The sequence below is a fragment of the Tupaia chinensis genome, unplaced genomic scaffold, assembly GCF_000334495.1.
Source record: "Tupaia chinensis unplaced genomic scaffold, TupChi_1.0 Scaffold147869_1, whole genome shotgun sequence".
NCBI classification, from domain to species: domain Eukaryota; kingdom Metazoa; phylum Chordata; class Mammalia; order Scandentia; family Tupaiidae; genus Tupaia; species Tupaia belangeri.
In genome coordinates, this window is record NW_006207719.1 from 1,207,808 (window position 1) to 1,233,317 (window position 25,510).

A 25,510-nucleotide genomic window follows, 5' to 3' on the forward strand; every position below is an offset into this window, starting at 1 on the left:
AATAATTATATTAAGTCATACATGAATGAAATGTAACAATTTTGTGAAAGAGATTAATAAAGACCTATTTTGGACTCATAGAAATCTATATTCAAGGACTACAAAAAGATAATTTTTTACATATTTATTTTTATTTTCCAAACAGTTTTTATTGAAATGTGCCAAGAGTACACAGGCAACACAAATGTATGAACAGGAAAAAAAAAAATCCCATGTATAATAATTTTTTTTAAACTTGGGAGATATCAGTCCCCCTCTCCCTCCCCCTCTTCCTCCCCCTCCATACTTCCAGTGTTTCCATTATGACTAAGTCTCTACTAACCTAGCATTAACAAAAAAAAGAAGAAATACAAGGACTTTTGAAAAAGAAAACGGCATAAAAGAGAGAGGAACGTTTTCCTGCTCAGATGGGACTGTTCCTAGGCACCTAATTTGGAGGCGTGCTGAGCGGTGAAGAAACACAACTTCAGAGTGTACCAGTATGAGCCATTTGGGGTTTTCATCTGGTAATGGTTGAGGAAGCCCAAAGTCTCCAGGGCATCGCTCTTGGACTCCCACACCAACAGCCCAGAGGAGCTACGTTCACTCTTGCCTGAGAATACTTTCACAGAAGACGGCCGCTTCACTCCTAGCTCATCGCAGATCTCAAAGAAGTTCTCCTCAGTCACCTCCAGAGGGGCATTGAAGAAATGCAGCACATTGCTAGGGTGCTGGATGCGGTTCTTGGCTGCCTGCTCTGGAGTGGAAAACCGATTGTTCCTCGACTCGCCGAAGTCTTTGTAACTGCGAGACCCGTCTTCCAGCCTGTATGACTGTCCAGGAATGATGGCTGGTTGCTTGGAGACACAGACAGTCAGCTTTTGCCGAAACATGAAGTTGTTGTTGAGGTGGGTAACGGCCTGGTCCACAGCATAGCTATCAGCCATTTCTACCATGGCAGCCCCAGGTTTGCTTTTCATGAATTTTACCTTCTCCACATTGCCATATAAGCAGAAGACATTGAAGACTCTGTCACAATTCATCTTAGATTTATCCAAGCCATAGACCATGAGCACAGGGCTGTCACTGTGGGGGCTGTACTCAGGTGGTGGGGGAGTGGGTGGGGGATACCCATATTGGGGGCTGCAGTGGCTTGGGCCCCGACGGGGACCCCCCACTAGTGGGCCCATCCTTCTCTCTTCGTAATGAGGTGGGGGAGAGCCATAGCCCTCATCACGGTAATGGCTGTGGTATCCACCATGAGGCCCTCCATATTCTGTGGGATGATCTCCCAGGAGAGGGGGCTGCCTCTGGTATTTGCTGGTATTGCTGCCAGGGTCACCTTGTTCACTGAGGTTGGGATTTGTATAGTCCCAAGTATCCTGATCGTTCTTGAACACATTCAAGCGTGTAGGCTTTGCATATTCAATCTTCAGAGTACAACAGCCAGAATAAATGTCAGCCCCATTGAGCGAGGCCTTGGCCCGCTGGGCACTTTGCAGAGAGTCAAATTCCACCATGGCCTGGACTCCATTCTTCCGGAAAATGACAATTCTCTGAACAGGGCCACAAGGATTACAGACAGTGTAAAGAACATCCGTTGTAATGGAATAGATGGGGTTCAGTATGGTAAAGAGAAGCACACTATTGACCCTCCGGAAGTCATCTGAGTCCCCAGGGCGGAAGATCTTTTGGCTAGTAGAGTAGCTGACAAATGCTGCGTGACCAGCAATATAGATCTGGTTGTCTGCTGCATAGTTCACTGCATTGCAAGCCCCCGACACATCTTCAAACTCCACCAGTGCTTGTCTCTTTTTAGGCATTACCACCACATAGCTGATGGGTGCAAAGTCCTTTAAGGCTTCTACGAGGTCAGCTTCCACCACGCCATCAATCAGACCCCTGATGTGGATAACTGGGGAAGCAGGGATTTTGTGCAGGTCATCACAGTTCTCCCCGCCGCTGCCACCCACCACCCCAGATCCTCCACCACCACTGCCACTGCCTCCGTGCTGGTAGCCAGCGTTGTCAGTCTTCAGCCGCTTAGGGGCCCGGCCGCCCTCACTGCCGCCACCGGAGGAGCGAAAAAAAAGCCGCCGTAGTAGCGCCCCCCGCCGCCTCCCCTCCCAGCCGCCGCCATCTTCACCATCGCTCCCGACCGCTTCTGCTGCTCCTCCGGCTGCTGCCTCTGCTCCCCATATTTAAATATTTTCTAATTAGATATGGCTAAACAATAATCATTTCCACAGCCATCTAGATTATTTTTAATCTACAATAGCTTTATAGTGTAAAGAAACACAACCAAGAAACTTGGAATAGAAAAAATGAAGTAAGCCAATTGTACTTCAGTACAAGGAACAGTTCAGAGCTAGTCAGTGGCATGGTGGTTAGGGCAGCTGGATCCCACATGGCCAACTGCGACTTGAGTCTCGGGCCTGGAGACTTGAAAAACACAACGGACACTGTGCATGACCAAAATCCTGGTTAGAGGGAGAAATGGAGAAGGGACTGTGGTGTTTCTGCCTCCTATGGGGGAGAATGTGCTTTCTCCCTTTAACTCTCACAGCCCCCTACCCCCTGAGCACATGCTCCCTCTGACAAATTATAAAAAGAAAAAAAGTGACAGTTCAAGAAATCACAGGCTATCTATTTCACACTAATTTCTATCTGATAATAATGACATATAGGACAAAAAGCTAACTTAAAAAACCAACAGTGTTATATTAATAAAGGCATTCACTGCAGTAACAAAAATTACATTTGTTGCAAAAAATTCATGCCAGCAAACACATATATGCACTTCACAATGACGTTCTTAATCATATGGCTGATCTCTGAACAACAAATACGTATTTCTTCTGTATGATCTTATTAGTAACACTTCCTTTTCTTAATTTTTTAGCTTTTATCTAAAAAGTTGTGAATTCACCAGAAAGAGAAAGGCACAGAAACAGGAAAGTAAAGAATAAAGCAACAGCCATGGAAAATGGTCATGCCACAATTCATTTTCCTCCCTATCTCCCAACTAGGATTTTGAGCATATGTGCATATGAAACCAGTGAAGTTTCTTGAGCCACTGAGTCCAGGACTCCAAATGTGCAATTGACCACATGGAATCCCATTGCCTTAATCACCAGGCCACACATCTGGTCATTTAACTTACTTTATAGTAAGATTAAAGTACAGGGGTGGTGTGGTAGTTAAAGGCGCTGGACTCCCACACGACTGACCATGGTTCAAGCTCCGGAACTGGTAGCTTTCTTTCTTGTTTTCCCTCTCTCTCTGGTCAAATTGGAAAATATTAATGATAAATAAAGTTAAAATAAAGTAATTATTTTCTTTTTCTTTTTTTTTTTTTTTGAGGGGTTTTTGCTATAGGGCGCGTGCGCTCGCCAGACAGAGAGAGACAGAAAGACAGAAAGCAAGAAATCACCCCCCAGGGGGGATGGTCATGCCGCAATCCCTTCTCCTCCATTCTCCTCTCGGGATCTTGGGCATGCACGCACATGCGCCCAGCGTGAGTTTTAAGCCACCGGGAACGCGAACCGCGGCCGACTACGTGGGAGTCCAGCAACATAGCCATTAAGCTAACTGCACGTTCCCAAAAATAAAGTAATTCTTTAAAAAAGATTATAGTACAAAATATTAGGTTGTTGGAAAAGTCATAACTTTTCTGATAATATAATACATGTAACACACAAAATAAGTGTAAGTTATTAGTAGCTAATTTTTTGGGAATCAAAAGTTATACAAGGGCCAGCACATGGCATTAGGTAGTTAAGGTGGTGGATCCCACATTGCCAGCCACGGTTCAAGGCCTGGACCTGGTGGCTTGTTTTCTCACTGTCTCTCTCTGGTGAGTGTGTGTGCCCTTAGCAAATTTTAAAAATAGTAATAATAAATAATTCTTTACAAAAATGTTATACAAAGATTTGGAGGCCCTAACTCTTACATCAAGGGTCAATTACTGTATAATAAAACTTGCTTACTGTATTTATTATCATATCCACAACTGGTACTCAAAGCTGAAGCTTCGCTATTCTTGACAAAAGCATTGCTTCAGCAAGTTAGTTACTCAATCAAACTGTCTGCCTGTGTTTTTCATATTCTGATATGAATTCCTCTTTCTCTAAACCAAATAAAGTATCTACAATAACAATATTTGGTATAATTATTTATCTTTTGTTTAATAATATTAATTCCTATTTCATGTATCTTTTGGATTGATTAATACAAGTTATTTCTTCAAATATGTCAGTTATACAGTACAATGTAAACTAAAATACTTTAGACTCTAAATGCTATAAGTATGAAGTAACACATAATGATTTAAATTTTATAGAATATGTAATTGGACATAACTATAGTTAATATTATTTTGTTTTATACTTCTTCCTGAATTTTGGAGACATAGCTAACGTTTATACCCATTTTAATTCACACAATGTTATGTTATTACACTATTCAGCAAAACACTCTAGAATTTGTAGTCCAATAAAACATCTGACAATGACATCTATGTTGTCCTATTAAGATAACCACTAGCCATATGTGGCTATTAAGCCTTGAAATGCAGTTATCATGATTGAGGAACTTAATTTTGTATTTAATTTTAAGTTATACATGACTAGTGGGTACCACATTAAACAGCATAGTGCTAAAAGTACCACTCTTTATTTAACAATGAAATACAGCCATATAATATCTGTTTTTGTGTCCTAGAAACATTACCTATCTCATCTAAAACACACACATACACACACACACAACCACTGAGTGAAAAAGATGTTTATAAATTCTCTTTTTAGTCTTAGGTTTACTTTATAAAGTACAACTAGACTTGTATAAACATCATTGCATATATTATATCAACCATTTCTACACATGTGTCTAGAAAGTATCTCAAATAATATAAAATGAAACCATAGTTATAATCCACAAGACAGCCTCAGAAATAATCATTTAATATCCCACACATAAATTGCTTAAGTTTACAAGAAATAAAATGTTTTAATAGCTTTTATATAATGTATAAAACCCGGGTGTCTAACTTTTATCAAAAATTTACAAGAAAATAGTCATAATTAAAGATCATTATGCCCTTATTTTAAAATTTGTGTCATTTATCCATGCCTGACATTCTTAAGACTTGTTTTTCTAGGAATATATGCATTTTTTGAAATGATTAAGAACGAAAGAACAAAGTAAAACTATCAACAACCTAAGGACCTGCTATAAATCTATTACATTTAAAGTAATACAGAAGGACTAAGAAGTCCTTGTTAATATGGGAAAAGTAGTAGTCACTCACTCCATTATTGGTGGTTAAAATCTAATATGAAAAAGTGCCAAGACTGGTAAAGTGGTAATAAACTCTCAGAAACTCAAAGATTTCCTTCCTCCAAAGAGATTTCTGATTACATTTGCGGAAACTAAACTGACAGTACAAAATAAGGGTAAGCCAAGAAGCTCTCTCAAAAAAATAAGCCTAGAAGAATTATGTGTTTTCTTCACACAGACTGAATCTTTCAATTTTTTTTTCCAGTATTGCTATAAGGTGTATGTGCCCACCAGCGAGAGAAACAGAGAGAGAGAGAAAGGGAGAGAAAGAAACAGTGAGAAATCAACCCCAAGGAAGACAGTCACATTGCATTCCATTCTCTGAGATGTTGGGCACACACGTACATGTGTCCAGGATTCAAACTGCACAGCCGGCCACATGGAAACCAGTCACCATAACCTCCACATCGTCTGCTGGCCCATGCAGAATGAATCTTTACAGTATATTAAGTAAAAATGATTAGAATGTATAATCCAATCAGTTGGTTAATGTAATATTGCCTCTAAGAGAACTGCTAAGCAAAGAAACTAAGTCTTATCAAATAGTACAGAAAAACTGAAAAAATGTTTGCATGGTTGTAAAAAAAACAGTATTAATTTTTTCTTTCAGAGGTTTCTGCCTTAGGGAACCTTTGCTCGCCAGAGAGAGACAATGAGCGGGAAAGTGAGAAATCACCCCCCAGGAGATGGCCACGCTGCAATCCCTTCTTCTCCATTCTCCTCCTGGAACCTTGGGCATGCATGCACATGTGCCCATGTGATTTTCAACCTGTGGGGCCTGAGACTCAAACTGCAATCATCCATGTGGGAGTCCAGCAACGTAACCACTACGCCATCTGGTGGCCCCAACAGACAATATAATTTTAACTGTCAGAAATCCATTTTCCTATGGATTGTAATTAGAATTTTACCTTGACATAGAAAAAAATCTTACCTGTGATGTGCTATCAGCTGCCTTTTTATTAACAGAAGCATCTACTGTTTTGTTTGTCTGGTTTTCTAAAGAGAAATAAAAAGCCATTTTTAAAAACACCTATAAAATATAAAATACTAGGTTGCTCTAATACAGTATTTCATGCAATTTTCTCCAACAATTTTTTTGTTATGTATGTAAATGGGTTCACACATAGGTCACTGCTATAGTAATTTTCAGAAGGGCAAATTCACAACATGAATCAAAAATGTCATATACCCAGGGAACCAGCAGTTAGCGTAATGGCTATGTCGCTAGACTCCCACGTAGTCGACCGCGGTTCGCGTCCCAGACCCGGTGGCTTAAAACTCACGCCAGGCGCATGTGCATACATGCCCGAGATCCCAAGCGGAGAATGGAGGAGAAGGGGTTGCAGCGTGACCATCGGCCCAGGGGATGATTTCTTGCTTTCTGTCTCTATGTCTCTCTCTGTCTGTCTGGCCGCCCCCCTAAAGGAAAACCCCCCCCCCCCCAAAAAATGTCACATACCCATAGACCCAGTAATTTCAACTTTATAGTAAGGAATCTCTCCGGGATGTAATTTAAGATGTATTTCATTTAAATGCACTAACGTGAGTAGCTGGTTAAACAAAATACAATTCTTTCATACTATGTCCTTACAGAGAAATAGACTTGTTTTGAATTTCTGCTTTAAAAAAATAAAAAGAAGTTACATAAAACAGTTACCTCCAGAGAAGCACAGAAAATAAACCAATTTCTAAAGGAGAGTGGTGGAGAAGGAGAAGGTGCTAAATTTTATCAAATATTTTTTCCATCTACTTAGATGATTAGCTTTCCAAACTCTTTGGCAATGTGGCTAATTGCAGTATTAAGGTTTTTTTAACATTGAAATTTCCATTCTTTCTGACACAAAACCCTCTTAGTCAAAATAAAGCTTTCCTTTCATAGGCAAGTCTTCAGAACATACACACATAGAGTAAATCCTATACATAAAATATATGGTGGCTCTTATTACTATTACCAAAATATCATCTAGATATTTGGGGAATATATGCTTTTTTGTACAATCAAATGTTTATAAAAACCTTAAAAAAGGAATAATGAAATTATATTTCTGATTAAAACACTTTCTCAAGTTTTTGTTTTACTTGTTTTTAGGTTATGGTTTTCAGGAAAAGCTCTCTATTTAAAAATAATAGCTTGAGGGACCAGTAGTTGGTATAATGGCTATGTCACTGGACTCCTATGTAGTCGACTGCAGCTTGAGTTCCAGACCTGGTGGCTTAAACTCACACTGGGCACGTGTGTGTGGAAGCCCAAGATCCTGAGAGGAGAATGGAGGAGAAGGGATTGTGGCAAAGCCATTCTTCCTGGGAGTTGATTTCTCACTTTCTGCCTCTCTGTCTCTCTCTTTCTGGTGAATGCATACACCCTATAGCAAAAACCTCTCCAAAAAATGAAAAATAAAAAAATAAAAATAATAGCTTGAACCAGCTGGTGGTGTGGTCATTAAGGTAGGTGAATCCCATATGGCCAACTGCCTAGTTTGACTCAAGTCTTAAATGTGGGGACTTGAAAAACACATCCAGCATGTGTGTTTTCATGCCCAAATTCCAAAAGTAGAGTGGAGGAGAGAAGATCACAGCATGACCTTTCCCCACAGAGGGTATTTTCTTTCGCTTTTGCACATGCATGCTCCCTCCCTCTCTGTCCAGTGACAGCATGTACCCCCTAGAAAATTAAAAAAAAAAAAAAAAATCTGTATTTCACCTCATGACCATGAGTTAAAAATAAAAACCATAACTAAATCTCAAAATGTCATAAGGACAAAAAGCTCCAAAATCACATAAAACAACATTCATCATAAATAAGTTGACATATTAAAAAAAATCTAAGAACTGGGGTAAGCCCTGTGCAGAGGAAGCCAGATTCCACATAGCCAGCTAGGGTTTGATTCCAGGCCCTGAAGGCTTGAAACACACACCAGGCTCACAAGAGTGTGCCCACAGTGCTGGTGGAGTGGCGAGCTGCAGGAAAAGAAATCACTCAAAATAAATCACCTCTCAAACCCCATTGTAACAATTCATTACTCTTAGGTATCTAAGAAATTACTAGAAATAATTTCAAAACAGACCTACTTATTTTTCTAATAATGCTAGTCACTTTCATAACAAAAGTTCAGTCATCTAAAGGCCATTAACATGCTTGCATTCCTATTACTAAACATATATGGAGACTTACCAATTCTTGGTGTGGTAGAATTGCTTTGTTCTGCAGGAGATGAAGTACTAAATGCAGAAATTGGAATTTTCATCTGTATAGGGCCTCGATTATTTGATGAACTATAGAGTCCTGATGGTCCTACTGTGGGTAAAGAAGTCCTTGTGGCTTGAACAATAGAATATGCTGTTGGAACAGCCTGTACAGCAAGTGTTGTCCCTAATGGTGCAGCACTCGCAGTAGAGTTCCTTTGAATACTAGGAGTGGGCAAAGAAGGAACGTTGTTTGGTTTAGTGGGATTTGGCAAGGATGGCAAGGACACTGGATTTTTGGTAAGACCACTCACTGTAGGTGGACTTTGCACAGAAATGAACTCAACATTGCCGGATGGCTGATTGGTCACTAAAGTCCCTGGATGGCTCTGTAGGAGCTGAGGCTGGGAAGATACCGCAACAGGTACATGCAAAATCACTGGCAAAGGCTGCAGAGAAATTGTAGGTTGGGGATTTCCACTAGGGACCTGAGTAGTAGCAACTACTGTGGCTGTGTTTGGTGCAGGAAGAACTGATGTTGCTGTCAGAGAACCTGAAGTTGCTGGAGGTTTAGGTTGACTACTGACAACTGCTGGAGGAGTGACGAGACTGGTTGAAGACACTATGGAAATAAAATAGAAGTCTCAGTTTAAATGACTTCATTTATCAGCAAAGATAAAACAACATATACAAATTCAATACATTGTATTAGGTAAAGGCTTTCATAACAAAATTTTCTCCAGACTTAAATTCTGAAAATTCTTAAATTTTTAAAAGCATTTTTGCATGTATGTTTGTATATTATGAAAACAGCACATGATTTATGATTAATATGGAGAATTGATTAAGACAGTCTCTGAAGATTAATATGACTTAATATGCAGAATTGATTAAGACAGTCTCTGAAGATTAATAAAAATCAATTCAGAGTAAATGCCAATTTAAAAACACTGAAAACTAAGTAAAAAAATACAAATACTTTTAAAACTACACTAAAAATATCACAAATGCCTTATAACATCAAAAATATATAAATTCTTGGCAAATACAGAAGGAATCATGACCATTTATAAATAATAGGAAAACATAGTCACTGTATTTTATCATTTGGACCACATGATCACCATTACCTGTGGATCACATTTCTTGGGAGAGTAACTAATGAGAAGAGAGCCCCCTCTCTCCTGATACTCCACTGACACTGACAGTTTATGACACTTAAATGAGGAAGCATATACGAAAGAGCAGAGCTGGTCAGTAGTGTTTTATGCCAATTTTGATTCAACTACTTGTATTTATTCTTATTGGAATTTTTGTCATTTAAAACAAAAGACCAAAATTCCTTCTTACTGACTTTAAAATCTTCATTGATTTATAGTACTCCAAAATCACAGACACATTATAACAGCTCATCATGTGATCCAAGGGAACACCTCACTTTCAGTAAGTTTGCAAAGCTACATTCACAATAATAATGGGACATTAATTTAAAGACTTCTTTGTATGGAGTCAAAGAATAGTGAGTTAAATTTCTGACGCCTCAGTATAAAAATCAAGGTAGTATAAAAGTATCAAGCTGTCACTATTCATCAGGGCATGCTTACAGGAAAAAAACAAAGTCAGGTTACTTAAGAGTGCGTATGATAAAGCAGTAAAGAGTATTTTATTTTTTTAAGTTTCAGTCTTTCTTGAGAATGAGAGTAGACACAGAAAGACAGAGAGTAAAGGGGAAAGAGAGAAGCACAATCTCATACCATGATCACCTCTAGCCTTCCCAGCCAGCATCATGGGCATATACAGTAGCCTACACAGGTCAGCCAGGAAACTAAACCTGTGATCTTCCAAAGAGATCCAGCATCACTTAAGCAGCATTACTCGTGCATCACTGAGCTGGTCCCAAAACTTACTGGGTCATCAGAAAAGTCATAATGTATTTTTTCACATTTTTCCATGCAAAAATACAGCATGACTTTTCCAACGACCCAAGAATTTACTATAGCTCAACCCTTAAGTAAGAGTTCTTAATATTCTGCATGGAAAAAAGTTAGATTATATAAAACACTAGTGTGCATTCCAATGTAGAGACTGACTCAAGAATAACTGATTGTGTGATTGAGTTGCAAGCTAAACCATCAGTAGCAGCCTTTGTTATGGAAGACTATTTTTACTTGAAAGAATGACTTGCAGACATACTGGGATTATTCACATTTGGGTATTTTGCAGATCCTTTCTTGAAAATAAATCAAGTAAGGCAATTACTTAAAAAGCAAAAAGCCTGGGACCAGCAGTGGCATGGAGATTAAAGTGGCTGGATTCCCATATGGCTGACTCTGTGGTTTGAGTCCCAACTCCAGCAGCTTGAACATCACTCCAGGTGTGAAAATCCCAGGAGAGTGGAGGAGAAAGGACTGCAGTGTGGCCATCCCTCCTGGGGCTTGCTTTCTCACTTTCCTTTCTCCTTCTCTGTCTCTTGCTCTCTCTTTCTGGCAAGTGTACATGCCCTACAGCAAATAAATTTTTTTTTAATTAAAAAAGATGGAACCAGCAAGTGGTGTAATCATTAAGGCACTGGACTCCTACATGGCCAACTCCAGCATGAGCCCTGGACCCACCAGCTTGAAACTCACACCAGTATGTGCATGTATGTGCCCAAGAGGAGGATGGAGAAGAGACTGTAGCATAGCCATCCCTCCGACCCCAGGGGTGGGGGTGAGGGGCATGATTTCCCGTTTTTTCTGTCTCTTCCTGTCTCTCTTTGCATCTTATAGCAAACATCTCTCCAAAAATAAATGAATAAGAAAAAAAGAAAAAAAATAAACAGAACAAAAAACCCCATGGGGTCAGCAGGTGGCATAGTGGTTAAGGTGCTGGACTCCCATGTGGTCGACCACAATTTGAGTCCGGGACCTGGAAGCATGCTTTCTCATTTTTTCTTTCTTACCTCTGGTCAAATTAAAAAATAACCATAGCAAATAAAATTAAAATACATGATTCTTAAAATCAAACAAAAAACCCAATAGTATTTACTGGCAATAATCAAATTTGAGCTTTAAAAAAAGAAATTAGAATTTTAGAGAAAAAATTCTGTCACAGAGATAATAACAGCTTTCCAAATCCTTAAGAATTTTTCTAAGAAATTATTTAAAACTTAAAATTTAAAAATATTATTTTTTTGAAGAATTCTTTGTTTAGTTTTATTTATTTAATATTAGTCTTCAATTTGACCAGAGAGAGAAAAGAAGCCACCAGGTCTAGGACTTGAACTGTGGTCTGCCATGTGGGAGTCCAGTGCTTCAACCACCATGTCACCTGCAATCCCCTAAAAATGTTATTTTAAAAACATTACCAATGAAATGTGTTGATCTTTGGAAGATTTACCTAACACAGTGAACATTTTCAAATATTCCATGAATGATATAAGTAAACGACCCACCCAAGTGCAAGACAAATAGATGACTCTTAATGGAATTAGACTGTTTATTGATATGGCAGATTCTACTTTGCAACTAACTCTAAAGAAACTTCTTTGGGGCTAGCAGGTGGCATGGTGATTATGGCACTGGACTCCCACAGGGCTGATCGTGGTTTGAGTACCAAACCTGGTGGCTTGCTTTCTCTCTTTCTCTTTCTCTTTCTCTTATTCTCATTCTCATTCTCATTCTCTCTCTGTCTCTCTCTCTCTCTCTCATCAAATTAAGAAATAAAAATGATAAAATTAAGTAATTATTTGAAAGACAAAGAAACTACTATCTAATGGTATGACTGGTTGAAGACACTATGGAAATAAAATAGAAGTCTCAGTTTAAATGACTTCATTTATCAGCAAAGATAAAACAACATATACAAATTCAATACATTATATTAGGTAAAGGCTTTCATAACAAAATTTTCTCCAGACTTAAATTCTGAAAATTCTTAAATTTTTAAAAGCATTTTTGCATGTATGTTTGTATATTATGAAAACAGCACATGATTTATGATTAATATGGAGAATTGATTAAGACAGTCTCTGAAGATTAATAAAAATCAATTCAGAGTAAATGCCAATTTAAAAACACTGAAAACTAAGTAAAAAAATACAAATACTTTTAAAACTACACTAAAAATATCACAAATGCCTTATAACATCAAAAATATATAAATTCTTGGCAAATACAGAAGGAATCATGACCATTTATAAATAATAGGAAAACATAGTCACTGTATTTTATCATTTGGACCACATGATCACCATTACCTGTGGATCACATTTCTTGGGAGAGTAACTAATGAGAAGAGAGCCCCCTCTCTCCTGATACTCCACTGACACTGACAGTTTATGACACAGGAAAGAAATAGGAGATGCATTAAATGAGGAAGCATATACGAAAGAGCAGAGCTGGTCAGTAGTGTTTTATGCCAATTTTGATTCAACTACTTGTATTTATTCTTATTGGAATTTTTGTCATTTAAAACAAAAGACCAAAATTCCTTCTTACTGACTTTAAAATCTTCATTGATTTATAGTACTCCAAAATCACAGACACATTATAACAGCTCATCATGTGATCCAAGGGAACACCTCACTTTCAGTAAGTTTGCAAAGCTACATTCACAATAATAATGGGACATTAATTTAAAGACTTCTTTGTATGGAGTCAAAGAAGAATGAGTTAAATTTCTGACGCCTCAGTATAAAAATCAAGGTAGTATAAAAGTATCAAGCTGTCACTATTCATCAGGGCATGCTTACAGGAAAAAAACAAAGTCAGGTTACTTAAGAGTGCGTATGATAAAGCAGTAAAGAGTATTTTATTTTTTTAAGTTTCAGTCTTTCTTGAGAATGAGAGTAGACACAGAAAGACAGAGAGTAAAGGGGAAAGAGAGAAGCACAATCTCATACCATGATCACCTCTAGCCTTCCCAGCCAGCATCATGGGCATATACAGTAGCCTACACAGGTCAGCCAGGAAACTAAACCTGTGATCTTCCAAAGAGATCCAGCATCACTTAAGCAGCATTACTCGTGCATCACTGAGCTGGTCCCAAAACTTACTGGGTCATCAGAAAAGTCATAATGTATTTTTTCACATTTTTCCATGCAAAAATACAGCATGACTTTTCCAACGACCCAAGAATTTACTATAGCTCAACCCTTAAGTAAGAGTTCTTAATATTCTGCATGGAAAAAAGTTAGATTATATAAAACACTAGTGTGCATTCCAATGTAGAGACTGACTCAAGAATAACTGATTGTGTGATTGAGTTGCAAGCTAAACCATCAGTAGCAGCCTTTGTTATGGAAGACTATTTTTACTTGAAAGAATGACTTGCAGACATACTGGGATTATTCACATTTGGGTATTTTGCAGATCCTTTCTTGAAAATAAATCAAGTAAGGCAATTACTTAAAAAGCAAAAAGCCTGGGACCAGCAGTGGCATGGAGATTAAAGTGGCTGGATTCCCATATGGCTGACTCTGTGGTTTGAGTCCCAACTCCAGCAGCTTGAACATCACTCCAGGTGTGAAAATCCCAGGAGAGTGGAGGAGAAAGGACTGCAGTGTGGCCATCCCTCCTGGGGCTTGCTTTCTCACTTTCCTTTCTCCTTCTCTGTCTCTTGCTCTCTCTTTCTGGCAAGTGTACATGCCCTACAGCAAATAAATTTTTTTTTAATTAAAAAAGATGGAACCAGCAAGTGGTGTAATCATTAAGGCACTGGACTCCTACATGGCCAACTCCAGCATGAGCCCTGGACCCACCAGCTTGAAACTCACACCAGTATGTGCATGTATGTGCCCAAGAGGAGGATGGAGAAGAGACTGTAGCATAGCCATCCCTCCGACCCCAGGGGTGGGGGTGAGGGGCATGATTTCCCGTTTTTTCTGTCTCTTCCTGTCTCTCTTTGCATCCTATAGCAAACATCTCTCCAAAAATAAATGAATAAGAAAAAAAGAAAAAAAATAAACAGAACAAAAAACCCCATGGGGTCAGCAGGTGGCATAGTGGTTAAGGTGCTGGACTCCCATGTGGTCGACCACAATTTGAGTCCGGGACCTGGAAGCATGCTTTCTCATTTTTTCTTTCTTACCTCTGGTCAAATTAAAAAATAACCATAGCAAATAAAATTAAAATACATGATTCTTAAAATCAAACAAAAAACCCAATAGTATTTACTGGCAATAATCAAATTTGAGCTTTAAAAAAAGAAATTAGAATTTTAGAGAAAAAATTCTGTCACAGAGATAATAACAGCTTTCCAAATCCTTAAGAATTTTTCTAAGAAATTATTTAAAACTTAAAATTTAAAAATATTATTTTTTTGAAGAATTCTTTGTTTAGTTTTATTTATTTAATATTAGTCTTCAATTTGACCAGAGAGAGAAAAGAAGCCACCAGGTCTAGGACTTGAACTGTGGTCTGCCATGTGGGAGTCCAGTGCTTCAACCACCATGTCACCTGCAATCCCCTAAAAATGTTATTTTAAAAACATTACCAATGAAATGTGTTGATCTTTGGAAGATTTACCTAACACAGTGAACATTTTCAAATATTCCATGAATGATATAAGTAAACGACCCACCCAAGTGCAAGACAAATAGATGACTCTTAATGGAATTAGACTGTTTATTGATATGGCAGATTCTACTTTGCAACTAACTCTAAAGAAACTTCTTTGGGGCTAGCAGGTGGCATGGTGATTATGGCACTGGACTCCCACAGGGCTGATCGTGGTTTGAGTACCAAACCTGGTGGCTTGCTTTCTCTCTTTCTCTTTCTCTTTCTCTTATTCTCATTCTCATTCTCTCTCTGTCTCTCTCTCTCTCTCTCATCAAATTAAGAAATAAAAATGATAAAATTAAGTAATTATTTGAAAGACAAAGAAACTACTATCTAATGGTATCAAATAATGAACACAATTATCTGAAAAGCCTAAAATTTTCTTTCACATACTTCAGCTAAATCGATTTATTGAAACAGACTAAAAACAGCTGTAGCTATAAGAACTCAACTACCTTCGGTTGTCTTAATGTCTTAAGCAAAATACTAAAGAGATTTGTAAATGCATAAGACAATAATGCTAACAATCTTTTAACTAACTTTTAACTCATTTATTTCTTGTGGGTGTGGGAATGAGAAATGGATATTCTTCTTTTTCTTTGAGAGAGATTTATGCCATAGGGTGCATGCGCTCTCTGGAGATAGAGAAAGAGAGAAACAGAGAGACAGAAAGTGAGAAATCACCACCCTGGGGGAATGGTCACACCACATTCCCTTCTCCTCCACGATCTTCTCCGGATTTGGGGCATGCATGCACATGTGCCTGGTGTATGCTGCCAGGTCTGGGACTCGAACCACAGTCAACTAAGAGGGAGTCCAGTGATGTAACCATTATGCCATTTGCTAGTCCCATGGGATGGATATATTTTGTCTTTTTTTTTTTTTTTTTTTTTTTTTTTTTTTAGGGAGAGGAGATTTTTTATTGTAGGGCCCATGTACTCACCAGAAAGACACAGAGAGATTAAGAAGTGAAAAATCACCCCCAGTGGGGGATGGCCACGCCACAATCCCTTCACCTCTAGTATCCTCTCAGGACTCTGGGCATGCACAAACATGTGCCCAGTGTGAGTTTAAGCTGCCAGGTCACGGACTCAAACCACAGTCAACTACATGGGAGTCTAGCAACATAACCATTAAACCATCTGCTCATTCCAGGACGGATTTTTTCCTTTAAAAAAATTATTTTACAAAGTTTATTTATTTATTTGTTTATTTTAATTTCACCAGAGGGGGACAAAGTAAGAGAAAGAAAGGGAAAAACAAAAAAGCAAGCAACCAAGTCCAGGACATGAACCGCAGTCAGCCTTGTGGGAGTCCAGTGCCCTTAATCAACATGCCACCTGCTGGCCCCAAGGGATGGATATTCTTTCAGGGTCCTGCTATGCTGTGAACCTCCCCCAGCCTTCCAGCCAGCTAAGATCACGGCATTGCCCAGTGTGTTCTGGTCAACTCAGAATCCAAACATGGGTCTCCCATACAGATCCATTTTCAAGTAAAGGAATTCCACTGCCTATGCCATGGCTGGGCCTTTAGTGTTATTTTTAAGTTTGGAAAATTTAGGTTATTTTTTAAGTTACTGTTGATTAAAAATGTTCTTTGTGTTATATATTTTGGGCTCATTATTATTTTCATTCATGAGAAACAGTGCATGCATGGGAAAATGGGGGAGGCATCCCTGACAAAATCTCTTCATACAGCAAGCCCTTCCTCCAGACCTCCACAGCTCATAAGGATCTTGGGTGTGCATGCTGAACTTATTGTGTTTTCAGATCAACTCAGATCCAAACCCACAGCTGGTCAAGAATTCTATCACTGCAGTTCACTGTAATTGCTTGTTCCACCAAGACTGTGACAACTTTTTTTTTTAATGAAGAAACATTTTAAGATTTTGTTTTAATTTTATTTAATTCCAATTGATAGTAAATATCATTTGACAAAACCCACATAAACAAAAGCTCTCTGGGATCTTTAATAATTTTTTTTTAAGATTGTAAAGGGATCTAGAGACCAAAGAATAGGAGAACAACTATACTAGAGATCAAATGTCTGTATCTTCATGCCTTACCTATGATCCTGAATTTTTAATAAAATGTTATGACCTACCTCACAGCCTAGTGGTTAAACAGTCAGTTCCTTATGGATATCTGTATGGTTTGAATCTTGGCCCCAATGACTTAGAAAACACACTAGGCACATGCGTGTGTGTCCCAAATCCCAACAAGATGAGAAAAATAAAAGAGGGGACTGCAGCATGAACAGAACCCACTGGGGAGCACTTTTTCACTTTCCCCTTGTCTCTGGCAAGAGTACATGCCCCCTGACAAATAAATAAATGAATTATATAAAATTTTCCATAGACCAATGTACACAATTTTTTAGTTCATTTCAATCTCAAAGGAATGTTAAAAATAAAAAAGCCTTCAAGTCCTAAAAAACACTCTCTTCAAAAATGTTACCTGTATTCCCAGGAGTCTGAAAGGATGGTGGAGCACTCTCACTCACACTTCTTTTGGATTCCAGCATCTGTCTCACTGTGCCTGCATTTCTATAAAATACATACACATAAATAGTCAATGGATATGCCATTCTGGGGAACAGCAAATGATGTATAAACAAAGCAGTGGTGAGCCAGCTGATATCACAGTGATTGGGGTAGCTGGATCCCACGTGGGCAATTGCGCATTTGACCCTAGACCCATCACCCTGAAAAACATGCTGGACCATGTGCATGTGTACATGCTCAAAACCCTGAGAGGAGAAAAGGAGAAAGGACTGTGGTGGTCAGTCTCTCCCCACCTCTCTCTGCCCCCCACCCCACGATGGTTTCTCACTTTCAGTGTCTCCCTGGTGAGCACGGGTGCCCTATAGCTAAAAAGGAAAGAAAGGAAGGAGGGAAAGAAGAGAGGAAGGAGGGAAAAGAGAGAGGAAGGAGGGAAGAGAGAGAGGAAAAAGAGAAGAAAAGAAAGGGGGGTGGCAGGGAGGTGGGCCGTAGTCCATAGGGAAGAAGAAATGGCTAGACTTGGGTACTTCAATGCTAAATTATAAGCAGATGTACTGAGTGCCAAGTTAGCACATAGACCTCTAAACAGTAGGGTTTAGAAGACATTAGAGAAGAATCTTCCTCTTATACTCTATATCATCAGTACATAACCCAAAGACCAAATGTAGGTTGCAATATATATAGATTAGTCTTCCTCAACACTTACTGAAACATTTCTGAATTCCTTGAAAGAATATTACTATAACAAATAGTTAAAAGAAATATATAGTGACCAAAGAAAGCATAATAAATTAACAAAAGTAATATCCATTAACGAGCAATTTAGCAAAGCATAGAAAGTATATATACTCATTCCATTATACTAAACACTTATCTCTACATAAATATATGTAAGTGTACTCCAAGATTTCTCTACCAAACAAAAGAAATCAGAATCTAGTTCTGTTATTTATAAAGTAGAAAAAGACTATAATCCTCACCTGTAGGGCATACTATTATTGCTGCTGACTTCATTTGCCGACTTTCCTGGTGATACAGGTGGGTTCGGTGGATTCTAGTGGGGGGTGGAGTGAGTGAGGGAGGAAATACCAAAGTAAAAATAAAACCAAATACATAAGGTAATCTTTATAAAAAACAAGACCTTTAAATCCTGTGTCAATATATGATATGTGACTTGTACTATATAGTGAAAACCGTTACAAGTTGAAACAAGAACTTAACTCCTGGGAATGCCACTTATTAGTTACATCTTAAACAAATTATTTATTCTGTTGAAGAAAAATGCTTATCATTTGAAATAAGAATACAATTCTTATAATTCAGTGTACTTGTGAAAACTAAATAAATTTGAAAGTGGCTCATATACTGGGACCAACAGTTGGTGTAATGGCTTTGTCACTGGACTCCCATGTAGTTGACTGCAGTTCAATTCCTGGACCCGGTGGCTTAAACTCATGCTGGGCATGTGTGCATGCGTGCCCAAGATCCTGACAGGAGAATGGAGGAGAAGGGATTACAGTGTGGCCATACCCCACTAGGGGGTGATTTCTCGCTTTCTGTCTCTCTCTGTCTTTCTGGCAAGTGCATGCGCCCTATAGCAAAGACCTCTCAAAAAAAAGAAAAAGAAAATGGCTCATATACTGTAAGGGTTAAATGAACACTAATAATATGAATCTAAAGAACAACTATACTCATTCATTCAACAAAAAGCTATAATACATATCAGACATAGCAGGCATATTTTCACCAGAAAATCAACAAACAAAACTTAAGTAGTGTACAATGTCAAAAATCGAAATTCTTCTATCAGTATTATTTTTAAGATCTTATAAAAAAAATGTTATCTGCCACCATGACTTGAGTAATTTCATAAAAAGATGTCACAAGTTTAATCTTCAGAAAGAACTTATTTCAGCCCTTTCTCACCAAATCAGGGAACAAAGAAGTGGAACTGTAAAAAATATCTAGTAGAATGAATATTGAAAATACACATAATATAATGTATTGCTCAATGCTGAAAATGATATGTTTATATCCTTGATTTGATAATTACACACTGTATGTATGCTTTGAAAAACCATGCTGTATACAAACATGTAAAAACCACTAAATATAAATTAGAAAGTATAACTAAGTAAACAATTTAAGTACATGGTATATGAATCAGATTCGAATAAAGCTGTTATTTATTATTATTATTATTGCTGTTATTGTTATTATTATTATTATTATTATTTAGGTTTTTGCCAATGGGGGCAAGGCAGAGACAAGCAGAAGAAAAATTTTAAATCACGCCCTAGGAGGTATGGCCATGCCACAGTCCCTTTTCCTTCATTCTTCTCTTGGGATTTCGGGCACACACATACATGCATCCAACATAATTTTCAAGCCACTGGGTCTGGGACTTGAACTGTAATCGGCCATGTGGGAGTCCAGTGCCTTAACTATTATACTACCTGCTGGCCCCAAACCTGTTTTTTTATAAAAGAAAAAAAGAAATGGAATTCTAGCATCTATATACTAATTACCATTATCTAGGCCTTCACCATTAATGACAATATCAGCACGTATTTCTTCAAATGTGAAAAATAAATAAAAGAACTCTAGGATTAAATCAAGTGTAAGAATAACATATTAAACCAAAAGAAATAAGTGCTTAGAATTACATTGGCTAGATGTCACTAACCATTCTTTTTTTTTTCTTGAAGAGGTTTTTTTTTTTTTGCTATAGGGCACATGCGCTTGCCAGACAGAGAGAGACAGAGAGATAGAAAGCGAGAAATCACCCCCCAGGGGGGGATGGCCACGCTGCAATCCCTTCTCCATTCTCCTCTCGGGATCTTGGGCACGCGCACACACAAACGCGCCCGGCGTGAGTTTAAGCCACCGGGTCCGGGACTCGAACCGCAGTCGACTATGTGGAAATCCAGCAACATAGCCATTACACTAACTGCTGGTCCCATCACTAACCATTCTTATATTCCAATTAACAAATACATCTCGCTATTTTTATAAAATAACTTTAACCTATAACGTTGTATTAGAAATGTGTGTAACTGGGACTAAAGATAAAATGAAGATAATGTGCTATAAAGGTACTTAAAGTTTGGCTATCAAGATAATCACATATGCAACAAGAGAAAGCAAAATAAAATAAAAGCCAATAAAAAATAAAACACAAGAATGGGGGAGAAATGAATCTTCAAGTAAATCCTGAGTTAATTATCATACTCAAAATGGTAAAGATAAAGGAAAAGAACACTTCAGGGTTTTTTTTTCTTTCTTTCTTTTTTTTTTTGAAGAGGTTTTTGCTACAGGGCGCATGCGCTCGCCAGCCAGACAGAGAGAGACAGAAAGCGAGAAATCATCCCCCGGGGGAATGGCCACGCCACAATCCCTGCTCCTCCATTCTCCTCTTGGGATCTTGGGCACACACGCACACATGCCCTGAGTGAGTTTTAAGCCACCGGGTCCGAGACACGAACTGCGGTCGACTACATGGGAGTCCAGCGACATAGCCATTACGTTAACTGCTGGTCCCAAACACTTCAGGTTTTGATGAGAGATATATAAAGGAGAAGAGTTCTTGCTCTTGCTTGGAGGAGTAAAAATATGGACAATAGAGCCATCAGGTGGTGTGGTGGTTGGGGGCACTGGACTCCCCATTTGGGGGTGCTTTCTAGCCCTACCTCTAAGCCCTATCCATCTCTGGCAAGCACATGCATCCTCTGACAAATTTTTAAAAAAATAACTGCAAAAAACTTCTTGATGCAGAAGGAAATGGAAAAATCCCAGAAGCTTTTCGACCTCCAACTAGGGACCAGCAGATGGTGTAACGGTTATGTCACTGGACTCTCACATGGCTGACCGCAGTTCAAGTCCCACACTTGGAGGCTTTGAACTCATGGCAGGGGGTGGTGCCTTTGTTGTGCCCAGGATCCCAAGAGGAGAGTAGAAGAGAAGGGACTGTAGCATGGTCATTGCCCCTGGGAAGTGATTTCTCACTTTCTGCCTCTCTGTGTCTCTGGCAAGAGCACACGACCTATAGCAAAAATTTTTCTTAAAAAATAAGAAAAAGGAAAAAAATCTCTGACAATTAACTCAAAAAACACCTACACTGATACAATTATAATCAAGATGTCAGAGTTGCGAGTAACAAGAAAAAAGTGACTCAAAACATACAAGGCAAGTTCCATCAGATTATGAGCAGATTTCTCAGCTGAAAGTGCATGCCTAAAGGTGTGTGATATATTTAATATGCTGAAAGAAACTACCAATCAAGAATAGTTTATGTCTGGGAACCAGCAGTTAGCGTAATGGCTATGTTGCTGGACTCCACGTAGTCAACCGCGGTTCACGTCCTGGACCCAGTGGCTTAAAACTCACGCCGGGCGCGTGTGCGTGCCCAAGATCCCGAGAGGAGAATGGAGGAGAAGGGATTGTGGCGTGACCATCTCCCCTGGGGGGTGATTTCTCGCTTTCTGTCTCTATGTCTCTCTCTGTCTGTCTGGCGAGCACACGCACCCTATAGCGAAAACCTCTCAAAAAAAAAAAAAAAAAAGAATAGTTTATGTGGTAATTCTGTCTTTCAAAAATGGAGAAATCTACAATCTTCCCAGATAAACAAAAGCTAAGGGTTCATCACTACTAGATTGGTCCTATGAGAAGCTCAAGAGAGTCCTTCAAGCCGAAATGAAAAAAAATACACAACACCCAAAAGCATACAAAAATATAAACTTGGCTGGTAAACTTAGGAAATACAGAATCCAGTATTATTGTTATATCAGGGCACAAATCACTTAATTCTGACAGATGTAAAGAATGCCTGAAAAGTAACAATTAAAGGGACCAGCAGTTAGCGTAATGGCTATGTCACTGAACTCCCATGTAGTTGACTGTGGTTCGCATCCTGGACCTGGTGGCTTAAAACTCACGCTCGGCGCGTGTGCGTGCGTGCCCAAGATCTCAAGAGGAGAATGGAGGAGAAGGGAATGTGGCGTGGCCATCCCCCCTGGGGGGTGATTTCTCGCTTTCTATCTGTCTCTCTCTGTCTGTCTGGCGAGTGCACGCGCCCTAGAGCAAAAACCTCTCAAAAAAAAAAAAAAATTAAAAGCATGTTGATAGACGACATAAAAAATGTAATGTATGATATTAACAACATCACCATTATAGAATTCTTATAAATAATCGAAGTTAAATTGTTAGCAGTTTAAAAACAGTATAATTTGAAGCTATTCTATGTAACCTCGTGGTAACCACAGAAAAATTACCTATAAAAAATACAAGATGGTTAAGGTGGCATAGTGGTTAAGGCACTGGCTCCCAAATGGCAGTTGATGGTTCTAGTCCTGGACCTGGCATGGCAGTCTGCTTTCTCACTTTTCCCCTACTCTGTGTCTCTCTCTGGTAAGTACACATATCCATCAGCAAGTTAAAAAATAACAATACATTAAATTAAATAAATAATTCTTTTTAAAATAGATACAAGGAAATGTGCAAAGAATGTTATTTTAAAAATCAGCGGAAAACAAAAGAAAGGAGCAAGAAAGGAAACAAAACAGCTATAGGACATATAGGAAAAAAATCCAATATGGCAATAATAAGTTCTTCCCAATCAATAACTGCTTTAAATACAAATAGAATAAACTCCCCAATCATAAGTAGGTTGGCTTAATGTATTAAAAATCCAACCATTACTACGCACAAAAGAGTCAACTTAGCTATAAAGAAAGGGTAAAAGTAAAAGTATGGAAAAAGATATTCCATGTAACTGGTAGTGTAAAAGGATAAGGGTGGCCATATTTATATAAAGACAAACTAGATTTTAACTAAAAACTATCAAAAGATACAATGAGGGACATTATGCAATTATAAAAGGGCCAATCACCAGATACAGCAAATATACATATACCTAACATCAGAGCTCCCAAATAAGCAAATCAAACATTAAAAGAACAGAGTAAGAAACAGGCACCAACACAATGATAATGGAAACATCAATAACAAGAACCAGACAGAAAATAAGAAAACATGAACAACATTGTAGACTAAATGGACCAACAGGCATATACAGAATACCTCTATCAGTAAACAGCAGCAGAATATAGTCTTTCCAAGTGCAAAGGAAACATTTTGTATAGATAGGTCACATACTAAGCCACAAAGAGGTCTTGGTAAATTTAAGAATTAAATCATACCAAATAGCTTTTCTGATCACAGTGAAATAAAACTTGAAATGAACAGTATAAGGAAAACAGGAACTAAGTCATAAATATGCTAAAATTAAACAAAAGACTTTAAAAAAAAAAATGATTCAGGTTAGCCAGGTGGTGCAATGGTTAAAACAGTTGGATCCCATGTGGCTGATTGTGTGGTTCCAGTCCCAGACCCACAGGCTTGAAAGACATGCTGGGTACATATGCATCTGTGCCCAAAATCCCGAGCAAATGGAAAAGGGACTGTGGCGTGGCCCCTCAGTTGGTGATTTCTCTCTTTTTCTCTCTCTGGGAAGCTCATGCACCCTATAACAAAACTTAATAAAACTAAACAAAACAAGGGTTGGCAGGTAGCATGGTGGTTAAGGCACTGGACTCCCAATGGCCACAACAGTTCGAGTCCTGAACTTAGTGGCTTGCTTTCTTTGTCTCTCTCTGGTCAAACTGAATAATAATAATAATAAATAAAGTTAAATAAATAATTCTAAAAATTAAAAAAAAAATCTTGACAAAACAAATACAAGAGTTCAATTAGAAAATATCTTGAGACAAATGAAAATGAAAACAACATACGCTTAAAAACGGTTCAGAGGATAACTTTTATGTTGTGTATATATATATATATATACACATATATATATACTTTTTTTAAAACTATAATTAAAAACAAAAAGAGGGAGTTAGCCTATAATGTGGTTAGGGGAGCTGGACCCAACATGGCCAACTACGGGATTCAAGAGCCAGACCCGTGACTTGAGAAACATGCTGGGCATGTGTTCCTGTGAGTCCTAAATTCTCAAAGATGAAGAAATAAATGAAAGAGAAGGGACTGTGATGTGGCCATCCCCCATGGAGAGTGCTTTCCCTCTTTCTCTGTAGAGTCCACATGCCCCCTGGCAAACAAACAAATGAACAAAAAGGCCGGATCCAAGAACTGGTATTTAAGGAAGCCAGAATCCACATAGGTGACTACAGTTTGAATCCTGGTCCCAGAGGCTTGCAAAACCATGCTGGGGCACACATGTATACACCCTAGATCCCAAGAAGGAGAGACTGCATCATGACCACGTCCCATTGGCAGTACGTTCTCCCTCTAACACTCCCTCTTTGTCTCTCTCTGGCAATAGCATGTACCCTCTAACAACAACAAAAAAACTTAAAATGTTTTTAAATATAAGAATAAAATGAACACCACTGTGCATAATTTGGATTTAATCCAAAACTTAGCTACAAATCAACTTAGTGATTAATTTTTCACAGATACAGGGTAAGTATGAAAAATATTCTGAAAATTATTACTTAGAGGGCCAGCAGATGGCACAATGGTTAACTCATTGACTAGATCCCACATACGCACAGTTCAAACCCTGTACATGTTGCCTTGAAAATACACACCAATTATGAATATGTGCATGCCTAAAATCCCCAGAAGAGAATAGAGAAGGACTGCAGTGTGCCCCTTAGGGGGTGCTTTCTCACTTTCTGGCTCACTCACTCTCTTTGTCTCTCTCTCTCCAGTAAGTCCATGAGTCCTATACCAAAAAAAAAAAAAAAAGGGGAGGGGGGGGAAGGGGGCAGCATGTGGCGTGGTGGTTAAAGCACTCAACTCCACCACTGAAGTTCCAGACATGAGGCTTTAAAAATCATACTAGGTGCATGTGTGTGTTTATGTGCGCCCAAAATCCCAATAGGAGAACAAAGGAGAAGGGACTGTTGTATGGCTCATCCATCTGGGGGTAATTTCTCACTTT

General features: G+C 38.5%; 1 protein-coding gene across 1 annotated transcript in view; it reads right to left on the minus strand.

Annotated features, from left to right (window-relative positions):
* Positions 1-259: 259 nt before the first annotated feature.
* The window catches only part of ATF7IP (activating transcription factor 7 interacting protein), a 105,770-nt gene continuing 80,519 nt past the window's right edge, over positions 260-25,510 (minus strand). Inside the window, 6 exon segments of the mRNA XM_014584793.2 lie at positions 260-2,054; positions 2,057-2,167; positions 6,254-6,318; positions 8,495-9,127; positions 17,501-17,589; positions 18,525-18,598. Coding sequence (XP_014440279.1) covers positions 420-2,054; positions 2,057-2,167; positions 6,254-6,318; positions 8,495-9,127; positions 17,501-17,589; positions 18,525-18,598 — 2,607 coding nt within the window. The 3' untranslated portion in view covers positions 260-419.